The 14,670-nt window shown below is 41.4% G+C and overlaps 1 protein-coding gene across 3 annotated transcripts in view; it reads right to left on the bottom strand.

The window, feature by feature from the left end:
• The window catches only part of ACACB (acetyl-CoA carboxylase beta), a 50,823-nt gene that overhangs the window by 32,572 nt on the left and 3,581 nt on the right, over window positions 1-14,670 (bottom strand). For 2 of the 3 annotated variants that reach the window (XM_053469113.1, XM_053469118.1), the window contains exons 2-3: window positions 9,159-9,672; window positions 333-465 (exon numbers count right to left, since the gene is read on the bottom strand). In XM_053469113.1, the coding sequence (XP_053325088.1) occupies window positions 333-465; window positions 9,159-9,664 (639 nt within the window). In that variant the 5' untranslated portion in view covers window positions 9,665-9,672. Of the gene's footprint in view, window positions 1-332; window positions 466-3,131; window positions 3,232-9,158; window positions 9,673-14,670 lie in introns of those variants that run through there. The other variant, XM_053469124.1, reaches the window with a different exon arrangement.

Raw genomic sequence — 14,670 nt, 5'->3', positions numbered from 1 at the left:
GACATGCCAGTATTTGAGTTTAGAGTCCAGTAGTTCTGGACTCTAAACTCAAGTTCTAAAAACGTACCTCCCAATTCCATACTAGCTTTACTAAACAATCAAGAACATGGTCTCTATATTCAAGCTTTGGGATGGTCTAACTCACACTCACAGTTTTTCAGAATCTCAGTGATACTTATATACCAATACACAAACATATGGCCTTTTGACTGTAAACGGGATTGTCCCCATTCAGATCCTCGAAAAGTGTTGTCTCTAGTAGACAGAAACTTGTACCGGTATATGTGGGGTCCTGCCTGGGTCTCTAGGATCGGTAGAAAGGTTATTCTTACCTTCTCAATAATGCGATTCCCCCCAAACCGAGTCACAAACTCAGCAGGGGAGGCGACAGTAAAGTCCCGATGGAGATCCAGTTTTTTCTGTTCTCTGCCTTTCTTTACAAGATGTAATCCAGACATGCTGGGCCTGGGGAAATGCCAAAGACATTAGCGTCACATTGTGACTGGACAGAACATTACATAAAACATATAATAAATAAAAATAAATATCAAAATGGATATCATTTTATAAACACCAATGAGACAGCAGGAAGTAGAGCGGTGATACCCAGCTACTGTGTCCTGTAACCACCATCACAACTCTTAACAATGTCAATGTAATGGTATGTACACAGACAGATGTTTTGAAGGCAAATGATCACATCTGGCCATCACACACACACACACACACACACACACACACACACACACACACACACACACACACTAGCTTTAGTTAGCAGGGGTCCTAAGCTCCACTCCTAAGAATTCACAAACAGGTCAGGGTCTAAAAAATTACAATGTCCAACTGCAGATGGCTGCTTCATTGATGTAGATAATTTGATGGATCTATCTATGGGGTAAGATGGAACTATTGGACGCGTATCAATGTCAACACCAACTTTTACATACAAAAGCAAACTAAACATTTTAAAAGAAAATGAGGGGTAAACACGATCTGGCCGTAGATTTTTATGGTGATTTTTGGTCCATAACCTGCAATATCCAAACGGCAAGAAGAGTGCACTTGTTTTGATTAGCAAATTCTTCACAATGTTGTCATTTGCTTATAGGTATACAGACGATGTGAACACACAGAGTATCCAAAACTACTCATGGGTAGCAAACGTATGCAAAAACTTAACATACTAGAATGCAATATAGCCACGTCGGTAAAACGCAAACAGTGAAAGGACATTTCTGACCTTGGAAAGCTATGTAAGCATGGAAGGAAATGTCAGCCATGCAGACTGTGTCTACAACATGAAGAAAGTATGATTGTACAGGAATGCTTTCCTTCTCTGCAGAGTTGGGTTAGAAAAATACCGTGAAATCTGTAAGGGTCGTTTTCTTGGAATTTAAACATCCCTTACCAGATTATAATAATGCAGATTGATAGATAACTCATTAAAAAATGAATAAATAGGTTTTCGTTAATTCATTTTAAACAAAAATCTATAAGGGTTAAAATGAAGACCAACAAACTGTTTAATCTACAGCGTCTTATTTACAAACACCCTTTTAGTATTACGCCAGGGTGGCAGGACATCATATGCACTTTAGTGCATACGATAGCAGAGTGTCACCTAATGCTGGGAGTTCTTGTCATTGAACACAAAAGCAGACACTAACATGTTGTTACCATAGAAACTGTTAAGGTTCTTTAGAGGTTTATGCGTCTCTCTACGTGATTAAATCTTCAAAGTAAAATGTCTGTTCTGCTAAGATTCATCTTCTTTGCTTTACCAGAAAGTAAGTGGAACAGAACCTTCAAAGCAGGAATTACCAAAGAAACTTTGCACTGGTTGCTACGGCAACAGCCAGCACCGTTTAAAAGGATATGTCGGTAGGCAGTACCGGTATTGCCCCCACAATAAATGCCCTAAGGTAACTTATCAAAGGTAAATGTCCACCTATCCACCTTTGGAAGGCAATTATTTTAGTAACCAGTCAGTACACGGTCTGTTTCTAGGTTCAGATTAACAAACCTCTAGCCCAGGGCATTAACAACACAAAAATCTTCAATTGTCAGTCGGCTAAAGCCCTGGGCTCAATCTTAACATAACAGACTCTTCAAGGGTTAGGAGATAAAGGTAGATGATAGCACCACCCTGACAGTCCCGTCTGATGACTTTTATGCTAATTGCTATACTTGGAAGATATCTGATATTTTTCACGGTGTCTAATTCATACTTTTTAATTAAAAACCAAAAATGGAGATCTTTGTTTCCAATGCGTTCTGCTGCTTTACTCTCAGAACAAGGTATAGTGGAGAATTCTACCTTTCTATATCCATGATTCTCAAACAAGTGTTACTTTGCAAAGCTCTAAACAAGTCGGTGAAAACAACACCATCTCGACTCACAGTGTCATATATCAGGAACGCAAGAGCAAGATAGCAAGATAACATGGCGAACAAAAATACGATGTATAAACAGCCAGACAGTTATTTTGTTGGTTGTACTTTGTACCACTGTTTCGTCACGTTTCTGCGCACCGTAAGCACAATGACTCTGTGCTGTTCTCAAATCTACATACATGGATCACACGTGCTTGTATGCTGCACGAGTGACATCTAAAGAGACTAAAACAGCTGGAACTCTGCTTCATAGCACCCTATACTAGATATGTATAAAGCAACCAGAATATGCAAACAGTGGAGCCAATGTGTCAGTGGGGAAGGACCAAAAAGTGACATGTGTTGTGCCCTTATCTGCATGTCTCCGCCTAGAATTCCTAGAGTGCTTTGGAAACTTTGGACATTATGGATATAGAACAGGAACCCCACTCAGTAGCAGAATAACAGTGCTTGTGTGACACGCTGAAAGTTAAAGTGCCAGCAACCGAGGGGTTAACCAGACACTGCTTCAAGCCAACCAATAGGGGGGCTGACTGCAGGCAGTATTTCTGGCATCATGCAAAACCTTCTACCTTTGACCTCAAGCCCTGGCACTTGCCCCTTGACTGTTTCTATTGTGGTTCAGCTGACTGTAAGTAATGTCACTGATTCCTCCCCGCTTGTGTCTCAAGGCACAGCTGTACCCTAACCCTAAACACTAGATTAAGGAGGTAAGACACTGGGGCTCCACTGACCTCTTCATACTGCCGAGCCAGCGGTTGTCCTCCTTCTCCATTCTGGAACATGTCTTTGTACTTTTATATGTAAGACCCTCCCCTTTCACTCCTCCTTCATTCCTCCTCCTCCAGCTTCACACACACACACACACACCACCACCCCCTCCTCCTCCTCCTCCTCCTCCCCCTCCTCCCCCTCCTCCCCCTCCTCCCCCTCCTCCCCCTTGCTTCCCTGGATATGGCCTCATGTTGTTTGCTCTCTAGCAGCCCCATATGGTGTAACAGTAATCGTGAAGACACGTGCCCTTATACATATAGCACATAACTGAATTATTATTATTATTTATTGTTTTATATAGCACCAACATATTCCACAGCGCTGTACGATCTATATGATACGAGCCACATAAGGAGTAGAAAGTCCCCTTGCGAAGCACTGCTAAATCTGTGCTAGAGGGTGATGCATACAACCAGTTTATCTCGCTTGTTGGCGCCCCTCTTTTCTAGGAGCCCACCAGCTATTGACATTTTGTAGCCTAGGCCCAGGCCTACGGTAGCAGGTGCTGCAAAACAGGTTTCCCTCTCGGACGATCAGGACCCCCAGTGTCCTGCTGCTCAATGGGCCGTTTACAGGGAAGATCTTTTATCTCCCAAACGCTGACCCATTTAGTCGACAGATGCCGTCCATAAACTAATGCTGCGTGGCTTTAGGATATGATGTATCCGGGCGCTTAGTATCTTAAGGTGTGTGTACAAACTACCAATCAACATATATTTTTATACGATGCATTTACTAGAACAATATACTAAATCAGTTTCCCTCCCTGAAGAAAATTACCCTGACGTTTGAAAAGCATAAAAACTGCAGATAAGATTTTAAGAAGCCTTTTCAGCTTATAAAGCAACAACCAATCAGGGCCTGCATTTGTGTCAAATAACAATTAAGCCTTGTTAGCAAAGTTAGTGTCAGGGATATAGAAATACAGAATGTCACAGCAGATAAGAACAATTTGGCCCACTTAGTCTGTCCATTTTTCCTGTTTTAAAGACTCAAACCTTATAGCCATATGCTTATTCCATGCATGTTTAAATTCCCTTACCATATTAACCTCTACCTTAACCTCTGCTGGGAGGCTGTTCCACTGATCTACCAACAAATCAGAAATGCAGAAGCACGATGAACCATCCCGATCTAGTAAAATCTCTTCCCACCAATACTGTGTAAGATAGCACCTTGCCGTATACTCTGTATCTTTTAGTAGGATGGCAAACAATGTTATTTTTATTCATTCACTTATAAAGCACCATCATATTCCACAGTGCAGTACAATGGGTTAACAGGACATGAGAAATGGTACATAACAATTTTCACTTACAGGTAAGGAAAGTATGGTCCTGGTCAAACAAGCTTACAATCTAGAAGGATTTAGTGTGCATCACACAAGAGATAAAAGAGATATAAACACTGGATGGATGCTTCCACGGCTGGTTTTTCCACAGAGCAATGTAGAGTCTAACCAGTGGCTCATTCAACAAAAGCCTGCGTGGCGGCTTTAACCAAAAGACTGAAACAGGGAGATGAAAAATGTGAAAAAGAAGCCAAACCAGAAAAACCAGAAGCTCGACTTGACCTGGGGACGCTTCCTAGGACCTGGCTAAATCTCAGCAATTGAATAAACACAGCTACTAAGATTTTACAGCTGGCAACTATTTTTTTAATACGCGTCATAGATAAATTTAATTTCTTATCTACTAAAACATTTTCAATTGTTGTCAGGAGAATTTACATGGATTGGTGATTTTGACTCCACTATACATTGTGATAGGCCAACACCAGCTCGGCTGGCCCTGTATAATGCATAGTCAAGTCAGAAAGATTTCCCCAAGTCTTCTTGCCCATGCCATACTTACCAACTTTTGCTCCAGGTGTCCTGGGACCAAAAGGAGGTGTGGCCTAAAGTAGGTGGAGTTATGAGACACAACATAACCCCACCCACTTTAGGCCCCTAACATCTCTGTCTCAGGGTATCGGGAGCTTATTTCAGACAGATACAGCTTAAACCTGATGCTGCCTGTACACAGTATAATGCATTGTACATAGGCAGTCTTTATAGTGGGACAGTTGGCAGGTACGCCATGCATTATTTAGGGCCAACTTAGCCCTTGCTGGAGAAACTTGCCGGTGTTGGTCTTTCATAATAAATAGTGAAGTGAGGGAGATGGAAACTGAAGCATAAATTGTTGGTGCTATATAAATAAAAGATGATAATAACTGTGACTGCCATTTGTCAATATATCCTTGTGGTTGAATCCTAAATTCCATATATATTGGTCCGGCTGTGGCTTGTGGCACAATTTCAGGTGGAAATGGTCGTAAACCATGAGAGCAATTCTGGTCTTCAGAGCATCGACAAGCACATGGGCACATCCAGCAACACGTCTGAGTTACTGGTTACTATGAAAGATGAACGCTCAATAACATGCTTAACGGAAATTCTGGCTGTGTTTTCTTTACACATACAGAACATCTGTGTTCAATTACATGAATACCGCCACTGTACGAAATAAACCTACCATGCCTTCAATTTCACTAACTAGGGAGTTTCCAGGAGAGTGGAGCCTTTCAGCTCTTTAATTTAATCACTATGCATTATGAAGGGACCGACCAAGTATGCTTCTCCTACATTTGGCCCTGCGTAAGGCATAGTTAAATCCGATGGAAGACTTATCCTCCTATTAACGCACACAGGAACAGCTCAGCCCTTCTTACAAGAAAACCCCAATGGGATTTGCTCTTAATAATGCATAATGATATAAAAATGCTACAAAAACAGCATCATCCATACTAAATATTTTAGAATTACCATAATAAACACAGTGACATAAAATCACCCCTGGCTATTTAGCTGCTATTCAACACCGTTAACTCTTTACGCAAAGCTGGCTGGTTGAGCCAGTGCGGGTTCAGGCCTCATGATTGGCTTGGGGTGGCTCAAGAGTAAGAGGACGGCTACCCAGGGCTAGCTTTAGTAAACCTTATGCCTGCAGCCCGGGGTGTGCCAAAGATGGGAGTTGGCCGCTCATCCAGCTGGGAGTCTGGCGTGAATCTGACCCTTACCCCACCTGTTCTACAGGTACAATGCATCTGATTTTAAGGATAGCTTTGGAACTATAGCTTTAGATATACAGAGTTCAGCCATCTAGTCAGCCTGTATTACTGTGATTTCTATGGACAAAAGCAGCTCTATAAACGGGTGTTTGTGGTATATTGTAGCCTGGGTAAGCTGCTTGTATAAGCATGCCACTGAATTTGTTATAATGCATACGTTTCCTTTATCCAGTGCTGTTGCTGTTGCGTTATTTAATACATGTGCACAGTTTTTCTTCTAGTTAACATCTACCTATGTTATTGCAATATGATCACAAACACGTAAGAATACATTCTGTGCCCTAAACTATTGCTATTACCAACAATTACCTTAATGTGCCCTTAGAATGGCATTGTAAGGACTCGGCCTGGGGTTGATAAGCCGTTTTAGCAGGCACCCTGGACAATTTGGTCTTGTTGGGACAGGAGTATGGAAACACTGGAGAACGTTTGGGGAGCACTTGCACAATGTGTTATCATTCAGAATACATTCTTTAACAAGCCGTTCTCATGATCATCTTAGAGAAAATGTACTTGTAACATCCAATATCAGAAAAGGACAATCAGTCTGCGTAGGGCAGTGGCTTCTAAACTTCACGCTTCCAGCCAACAGTGCAGGTTTTGTGACTCTCCTCGTCTCGGCACAGGTGGATCCACCATAAAGTCTGAGGCTCTGATTAATCCTGTGTTTGTAGAGATCCGGAAAGCCTACGCTTTTGGGATTACTTAAAGATTGCCTTTACTTTCAACTTCAGTCCTTCTAGATAGTTTAATACCTAGGTGTACGAACCTGCTAGCAAACAGGACAGGGCTTTAGCAACACTTATTTATTTATTGATTGGTCTACTTTATTAACACTGTTTAAAATATAAGATGTTCCTATGCTTTTAGAACTTTAGAACACTGTTATACACCTATACACAGAAAACATTCTGCTGCTCTAGATAAGAGGGGCATCAGAGGAGGAAAAAGTGATAGAGGAATGTGGTTCCCAAACAAGGACATTTGGAGATCTGGACATGTTACATCTGAAACTAATATCGAGCTCTAGATCTCAATGGGGCTTATTCACTAAACGGTGAGTTCTTTCCGCTCCTTCAACTTACTTTACATTACGAAGGTCCAACCCCAGTGAGCTTCTGCTGTGGGAAGAGCTTGACTGGCCCTGTATAATGTAGTCAAATCAATGAGATTTCTCCATATCTTCTCAGACTTTAAATTATGCATTATACAGGGCCAACTCAGACTGACCTTCTGGAGAAACTTGCTAACAAACAGATGTCATTTTTTCAAATGTCCAACACGTCAAAATGGGTAAGATTTTAAAAACAATATCTATAATTTATTGACTTACCATTCAAAAATGTCTGTTTTCCACAATTGAGCGTCCAGTACTATGCTGTGCCTGAATCTCCTACACTCACTGAAGAGATCACCTTTGCTACTTTAGTTATCAATGTGCCTTGAAAATTGGTAATTAAATTTACTGTACAGTACATAAACAAGCACTGTTTTATGGCAATAATATATATTATCTAGTTGCTATGAACTAAAACATATCACTATCCAGGATTCATGGCTACAGTGGAATTTGTTCCTGGGTGACATGGAGCAAGACGTGCCTGCTGTCCTGCGCAAACAAGGGCTCTGTACGATAGAACAAATATTTGATACTCCTCAATCTTGATGCAGGTGTTTGTAAAAAGCCCAAGAAGCTGTATAACCAGATGTTAACTTTTATTGGGGATGTTTGCTAAATAATGTCTGTAACAGCTGTAGTGCTAGAGAAATCGATGTAAATATGAGCAAGAAAAAAATCCTTGGGAACTGGTTCATCAATCAAGCCAAAAATAGCACAAAATAGCACCAGTGAGTAAATGAGTGAATATATGTAAGTGTTTAGGGGCAGAGATGGCACAACCAGGCTGGTTAGGCATTAGAGATGGCATCACTCAAGCCAACTTAAAACCAGCACAAAACGATTGTCATCAGTGAGTAAGTAAGTGACTATATGTGTTTAGGGGCAGAGATGGCACAGGCAGGCTTTTGAAGGGGCAGAGAAGACACAAGCAGGATGTTTAAGGGGCAGAGGCGGCACAAGCAGGCGGTTTAGACGTTAGACATGGCATCATTCAAGCCAACAGCACAAAATGAGTGTTTAGGGTAAGATTTGGCCCAGGCTGTTTAAGGGCAGAGGTGGCAGAGGTAGGCATTTTAAGGGGCATGGATGGCACAAGCATGATGTTAAGTGGCAGAGGCGGCACAAGCAGGGCATTTAAAGGGGTTAGGTGGAACAACCAGGCTTAGGATAGACAAGTTGCTTGGGGAAAAAGACGTCACAGACAAGCTGCTTGGGAACAAAGGTGACACTGTGAGACATGTTGTTTGTGAAGCTGGTGTGCCAATGTGGTTTCTAATTACGCCCCTCGTGTGGCATGTGAGCACATGAGCTTATATGGGGCTGGTGTCCAAAATTTCCTGGGCTGCTTTTCATTCCCAGTCTGGCCCTGTAACTGGATCCAAACAATCTGCTCATCTGTGCAAAAGAACAAGACTTCACCCTTAGCTTGTTTTGGCTTTAGACCTTGTTACGGTCTATATTAAGAAAACAACAACCATTCTTGCTTTTGCTTGATTGCATGACCTATGTTGCTCAACCAACAAAATCCTGAGTATCATGGAGGTCCTGTTCAACACCAGCTAGTTTGCAAAACCTTATCTTAATGACAACTTAAAAATAATGTTTCACCTTCACAGAGCTACAAAAGGGAGTCCTCCCAGAGTTTGGTTTAAAGCTGTTTCTGTATATACTGTACTGTTTTCCCTCCTTTAATGTTATGAAGACTGTGATAATTATGAGAAGTCACCTTGGCAAGCTATTTCTTGTACGTCCTTACCTCATGGTTGTGGTCAGGGTTTCAGTTTCCGGGAGGGAAGACAGAGAAGGAGTCTGAGAACCGAGGCTGGTGAAGCTGTTTCTTCTAGCAGCTTTGAAAGGCCCGCACTCATCATCATCAGAGTTGTCCTCTGAGGAACCCAAGATAAACCTGGATAGTGGTGGGTTTCTTGTCTTTTGGCTCTTAGGTTCTGCTTTACTTCCACGAGAGGGGCCAAATTTCAGCTGTTTCTGCTCTGTTCTTGTTGCAGTAGAAGGAGTAGTTGGAGGTAGAGACCCACTGCTGGGGGGTATTGAGTCTTGCGTACGGACGGGGGGATTCCTATGACTTTCCCCTAATACAGCGGAAGAAGCAGCATCTGCTGACTGGCTGTCTCCAGGTTGTTCCTTGTCAGCTTCCATGATGTGACTCCTAAGATGGAGAAATGCTTGGAGACGCCTTCCAGCTGTTTTACAAATTGACCATACTGCAATCAGCAATGATGACAAGATCCAGAGAATTATCATAGGAGGACCTGTAAAAAAAAAATGTAAACATTAAAAAACAAATACTATTCATGAAACACTCCTGACCTCGACTGGATCCTCTCTCCTCCAACATTATACTTTTTCTTCTTGTCCTTAATGATTGCGGTATGTATTGTGATAAAGTATTTAAATGTATATTTGAAAATCAAAAATGCATTAAGGTACGTAGTGTACAGAAATATCTGTCAATGCAATTACTAAACAATATATGATAACATCATATAGCTGCACCATGTATTTTATATACTATTGAATAAAGATATATACCGTATTACAAAAATAGTATTCTGTTGTATTCTGTCTTTTGTAAAGGTGGTGCAGGTTTTTTACTGTTAAACTATGAACTTTCAATAATTTTTAACTTTCTTTTTGACCATCTTACATGCCTGGTAAATCAAAATAAACTAGAGAATGGTTGTTGGAAATTGACAGTAAACCGATTGCATGCGATCATTAAAAAAATCCTCTATGAAAACACAGTGCAATGCAAACGATAAACATGGAAACAGAATTTAACAGCAGATAAGCACTATTCGGTCCCATCTAGTCTGCCGTGAGGCTGTTCCACTTATCCACTACCCTCTCAGTAAAGTAAAATATATATGGTGGAAATCATTGGTGTTTTGATATGACAGAAGGTAAAAGGAAACAACACTAAAGCTACTGCATTAGTATCAGTAGTTTTTTTTTCTTAGCATATTACTGTGCTTGGTTTGTTGTCCCAATGAACCTTTTCTTTTGAAATGGGGTATATATTTACTGTCACTGATTCCTGTTCAACACTAGGTGTCGCTGTGTAATAAGGTGTCGGTAAAAAAACTGTTTTTGAATGATTTCTCCTTAAAGCAGATTTATTTTGCGCGCACACACACACACACACACACACACACACACACACACACACACACACACACACACACACACACACACACACACACACACACACACACACACACACACACACACACACACACACACACACACACATATATATATATATATATGTGTGTGTGTGTATGTATATGTATGTGTATATATATATATATATATATATATTTCTATATGTATATAACAGGAGCAACTATAAAATCCTGGATTGCTGCTAGAATAGTGATGACCAATAAATACACAAAACAAAGAAAGAAATCAGCGCATAACCCAGTGAATACCCTTTAACCCCTTCAGGACCGGCACTTTTTTTTTAAATAATTGAATTCCGTGCTCGTGATTCGGTGCAAAGCGATCACGTGCACGGAATTGAGTGGGAGTGGCTGCTACGGATCGCTGGGGACACCCAACGGTCAGTAGCAGCCACCCCTCGCAATCCCAGCGTCCATAGCGACGCTGGGATCGCGCATCAACGATGATGCACCTGGTACGTCCCTGTCTGCCGGTGACCTTTGACCCGGAAGTACCAGGTACGTCCCGGTCTTGAAAGGGTTAAAACACCTATCCAAGACATAAACATTGGTGATTCCATCTTACCATATGTGTGCAATTTAAATCCTTCTCTGAACACCGCAGGTGCCTCATTAATGGAGTCCGGAGTAGAGGCTATAAATTGGTTGAGAGTCACGTTTGGGTTAAAATGCACTGCAGACCCACCGATTCAGCATCTTAGTAAGCAAAATAGCCACGAAAAATTTGATAGGACTCACCGAACTTGGGGTATTTGGAGGCCTAAACAATATACAGCAATAAAGTGTGACGGAATCCCCAATATTTATGCCTTTGATAGGTACGGTATTTTTGAATGGTATTCCCTGGCTATGCCCTAAAGGTCTACTTGCAAGTATAAGAACTTAATAATTTGGTCTTTACATACCCTGTAATTCTTTTAGGGAATAAATCAAGCAAAAAAGCAATACTGATGCATGTGTTAATAAATTATGCATTTACATGGAAGGAAACTATAGGCAAGCATCGCTGTTTGGTAAAGGACTTGCCTCCTGCTCACATAAGCAGTACTTTGGGGTAGGTTAGTGAAGCAGGGAGGAGGAATTGGGACAGATATTGTGGGGCAGCTTCACTTTGTGGCCAAAAAGCCTGGTTCTGCTGCGATTTCACCCGGAGACTACATGGTAGGTCTGTATTTATTACATTCTTTTACAGGTTTCATATTGGATTGCAAACTGTGGCACAGTGGTGTCTTAGAGTGGGCTACTGGGGTTGAAGCCCGGAATCTAAACTTCATAGTCCCGAATGGAAACTCTAGGGCTAAACTATGCCTTAGCTGGTAAAACATACTTGAGCTCCAGAGTCTCCATTCAGGCCTATGGGCCGGTTGTGGATACCATAGATTCCCCCCCCTAACCGGCCCCAAATAAAGAGAGTGTGCCGGTTATTAATGCAGAGCGCTGGGATAACATTGGGCAGCATGAAGAATTGGGGGGGGGAATGTATTGGCTCGCTGTCATCAATATCAATTCCGATGCCAGGAGTCACAATAAATGGGGGCATTTCTGACTCTAATATATTTGGGGTACCCAACATTGGTCATGGACAGGTTCCATACACCACATAACAGCAGGTGGAACCTACACATCAGCGTCATCTGACACGTCAGATTTTGGCTTCATCAGAGACGTAAAATGGAATATGCTTTTCTTTTGTACCGTGGAAGCATTCTATTTTAAACTTCACAAAAAAAACATTTATTTTTCTTTTTTATATATTTATTTTTCCATCCATAAACTTCACTTCCTACCCAGTTCCTCTTAGCCACATTACTAAACTACCCTAAAGGGCGTAAGAGGCTGCAATATAATATTACACACTGTAGCCACAATGCCCTTTCTCTCTACCCCAGACTACAAAGATGGAGGAGAGGGGCAGAACATCTGCATTAACAGCGATGCGATCACATGACTGCATTGGCCGCTGATTGGTTCTCACGTGCCACATGAGGTGCGCATTAGAGCGCACCGCGGGATTTTCTATTGGATGTACCAGGTACATCCTATGGACACAAAGGGTTAATACTGTATTGGCATCCATTTGGTGTGGGAATCTAATTATTAAATGCTCTACTTTTCTATAAAAGGTTTACCTAACAACCTAATAATATAATGCCCCGGGACTTCAGCACATGAGGCTTTACTGTATAATACTCATTCCTGGGAACTTCTGGGCTCCGGCTACCCAGAGCCTTCCCTTGCGGGACACGGCCAGGACTGCCCACTGACGTCAACGGGCGGTCCCGCCGACGTTGGTGGGCGGTCCCACTGACATTAATGGGAGTTCCCACTGACGTCGGGGGCGTTCCTGCTGATGGCAGTGTGAAACACCCCAATTTAAAGGAAAAATGGGCGGGGAGAGGGGCTTGTCAGGACCCCGCTCCTGCGACCTGGAGGATTTGAGTCTTGACCCGGAGAACCCGGAGAAGCGGCTCTCACCCGGCAATCTCCGGGTCAAACTGAGAGAGTTCCCAGGTATGATAATACTTTAAGAACTCAACTGTTTATGAGGTTAGATTTTGCATTCCCCCCCTACGGAGGTTACACGTGAAGAGGAATTTCAGTCGCTAAAGTAAAAGTTGTGGTTTCAGCTTTCACATACCAACATTAGTAGGTTTCTCCGGCATTAAGGCCTATAAAATGCAAAATTCAATGCATGAGAAAGTTCACTGATTTCACTATACATTATACAGGGCCAGAGAAGCTCTTCCTGCCACAGAAGCTAACTGGAGTTGGCTCCTCATAATGTATAGTGGATGCACTAAAATACAAACCCCTATGCCAACTCTGCCTTTAGTGAATAAACCCATAGGCCTAGAAACCCTTTTATTTACTTCACCGTATTCAAGGAATAAGGCTGGCAGCCGGCGGTGCTGTAAGTTAAGAGGCTTAACGGAACCCTTCTGGGCGCGTGTTTCTGACAGCGGGTATAAGGTTCATTTATTAACTGGCTTAAATTTCAGTGTTGACTCTTGCAATGACGAGAGTTCTGCTGAGGACAGACTACATCTCCTGCCAGAACATGGTGTACAGGAACGCCACACCACCGTAATTAGATTAAAAGAAAGAAAACAACAGTGTTTACCACCCTGAAAAGGCACAATAAAAAAAAGACCAGCACTAATACAACTTGGAACCATTGGTTTTATTGTTAAAAGCTCTAGTTTTCTAATACACCGTTTTTTTCAAGAATACCAAGTGGCAACAAATAAAGTGACGGCAAATCCGGTAAATCACTGAGATCCATTCTTTGCATACCACACATTATGCACACAATTATTTGTATTTATTGTTTTATATAGCGCCATCAAATTCCATAGCGCTGTACAATGGGTGGACAGGATACAACAAGTAGTATCATAGTATAGTAGTATCGTAGTGTCGTATAACAAATTGACTTACAGAGACAACAGGTGACGAGGGCCCTGCTCAAACAAGCTTACAATCTTGATGACATAGCTCAATAGTCATTTCAATGCCAAGTTGTCTGCGTCCAGTAACCTTATACTTCTGGAAAAGTAAAGAATTGCACTAACATTATATTTCATAAATAAAATCCAACAATAAAAACACTCTGTGCAAGATATAAAGTAGATACTCCAAATTCTTAGCTTATGAATCAAGATCAGTTCTCGTTAGTAAAGGATCAGAACCTCACAAAGAAAAAAAATGGAAAATAATAAAAAATAAAAAAAAATGTGTATATATATATATATATATATATATATATATATATAATTTATTCAGCCCTACCACTATAAGTAAAAAAATAAATCACTGCCCCCAAACCCCATAAGCTAATAGTATAAAAAATACGTCATATGGGGTAATATGTAAATCATGGATGTGGCCCTTTTGATCATAAAAAAATGTGTTTGGGGTATGACTGTAATCAGGCGATGTTGCTGAACATAAAGAGGGTCGTTCAGCTGTGTCACCTATGATATAGGAGAACATGTAAGCAAGATTACAGAACATGTGATTTGGGTCTGTTTTCTATTTTAGTAAAAAAAAAAATATTTTCACAAA

This window comes from Spea bombifrons, chromosome 1 (assembly GCF_027358695.1).
Source record: "Spea bombifrons isolate aSpeBom1 chromosome 1, aSpeBom1.2.pri, whole genome shotgun sequence".
In the NCBI taxonomy this organism is placed as follows: domain Eukaryota; kingdom Metazoa; phylum Chordata; class Amphibia; order Anura; family Pelobatidae; genus Spea; species Spea bombifrons.
Note: the sequence above shows the minus strand (reverse complement) of the source record. Positions and strands in the feature narration are given on the sequence as shown.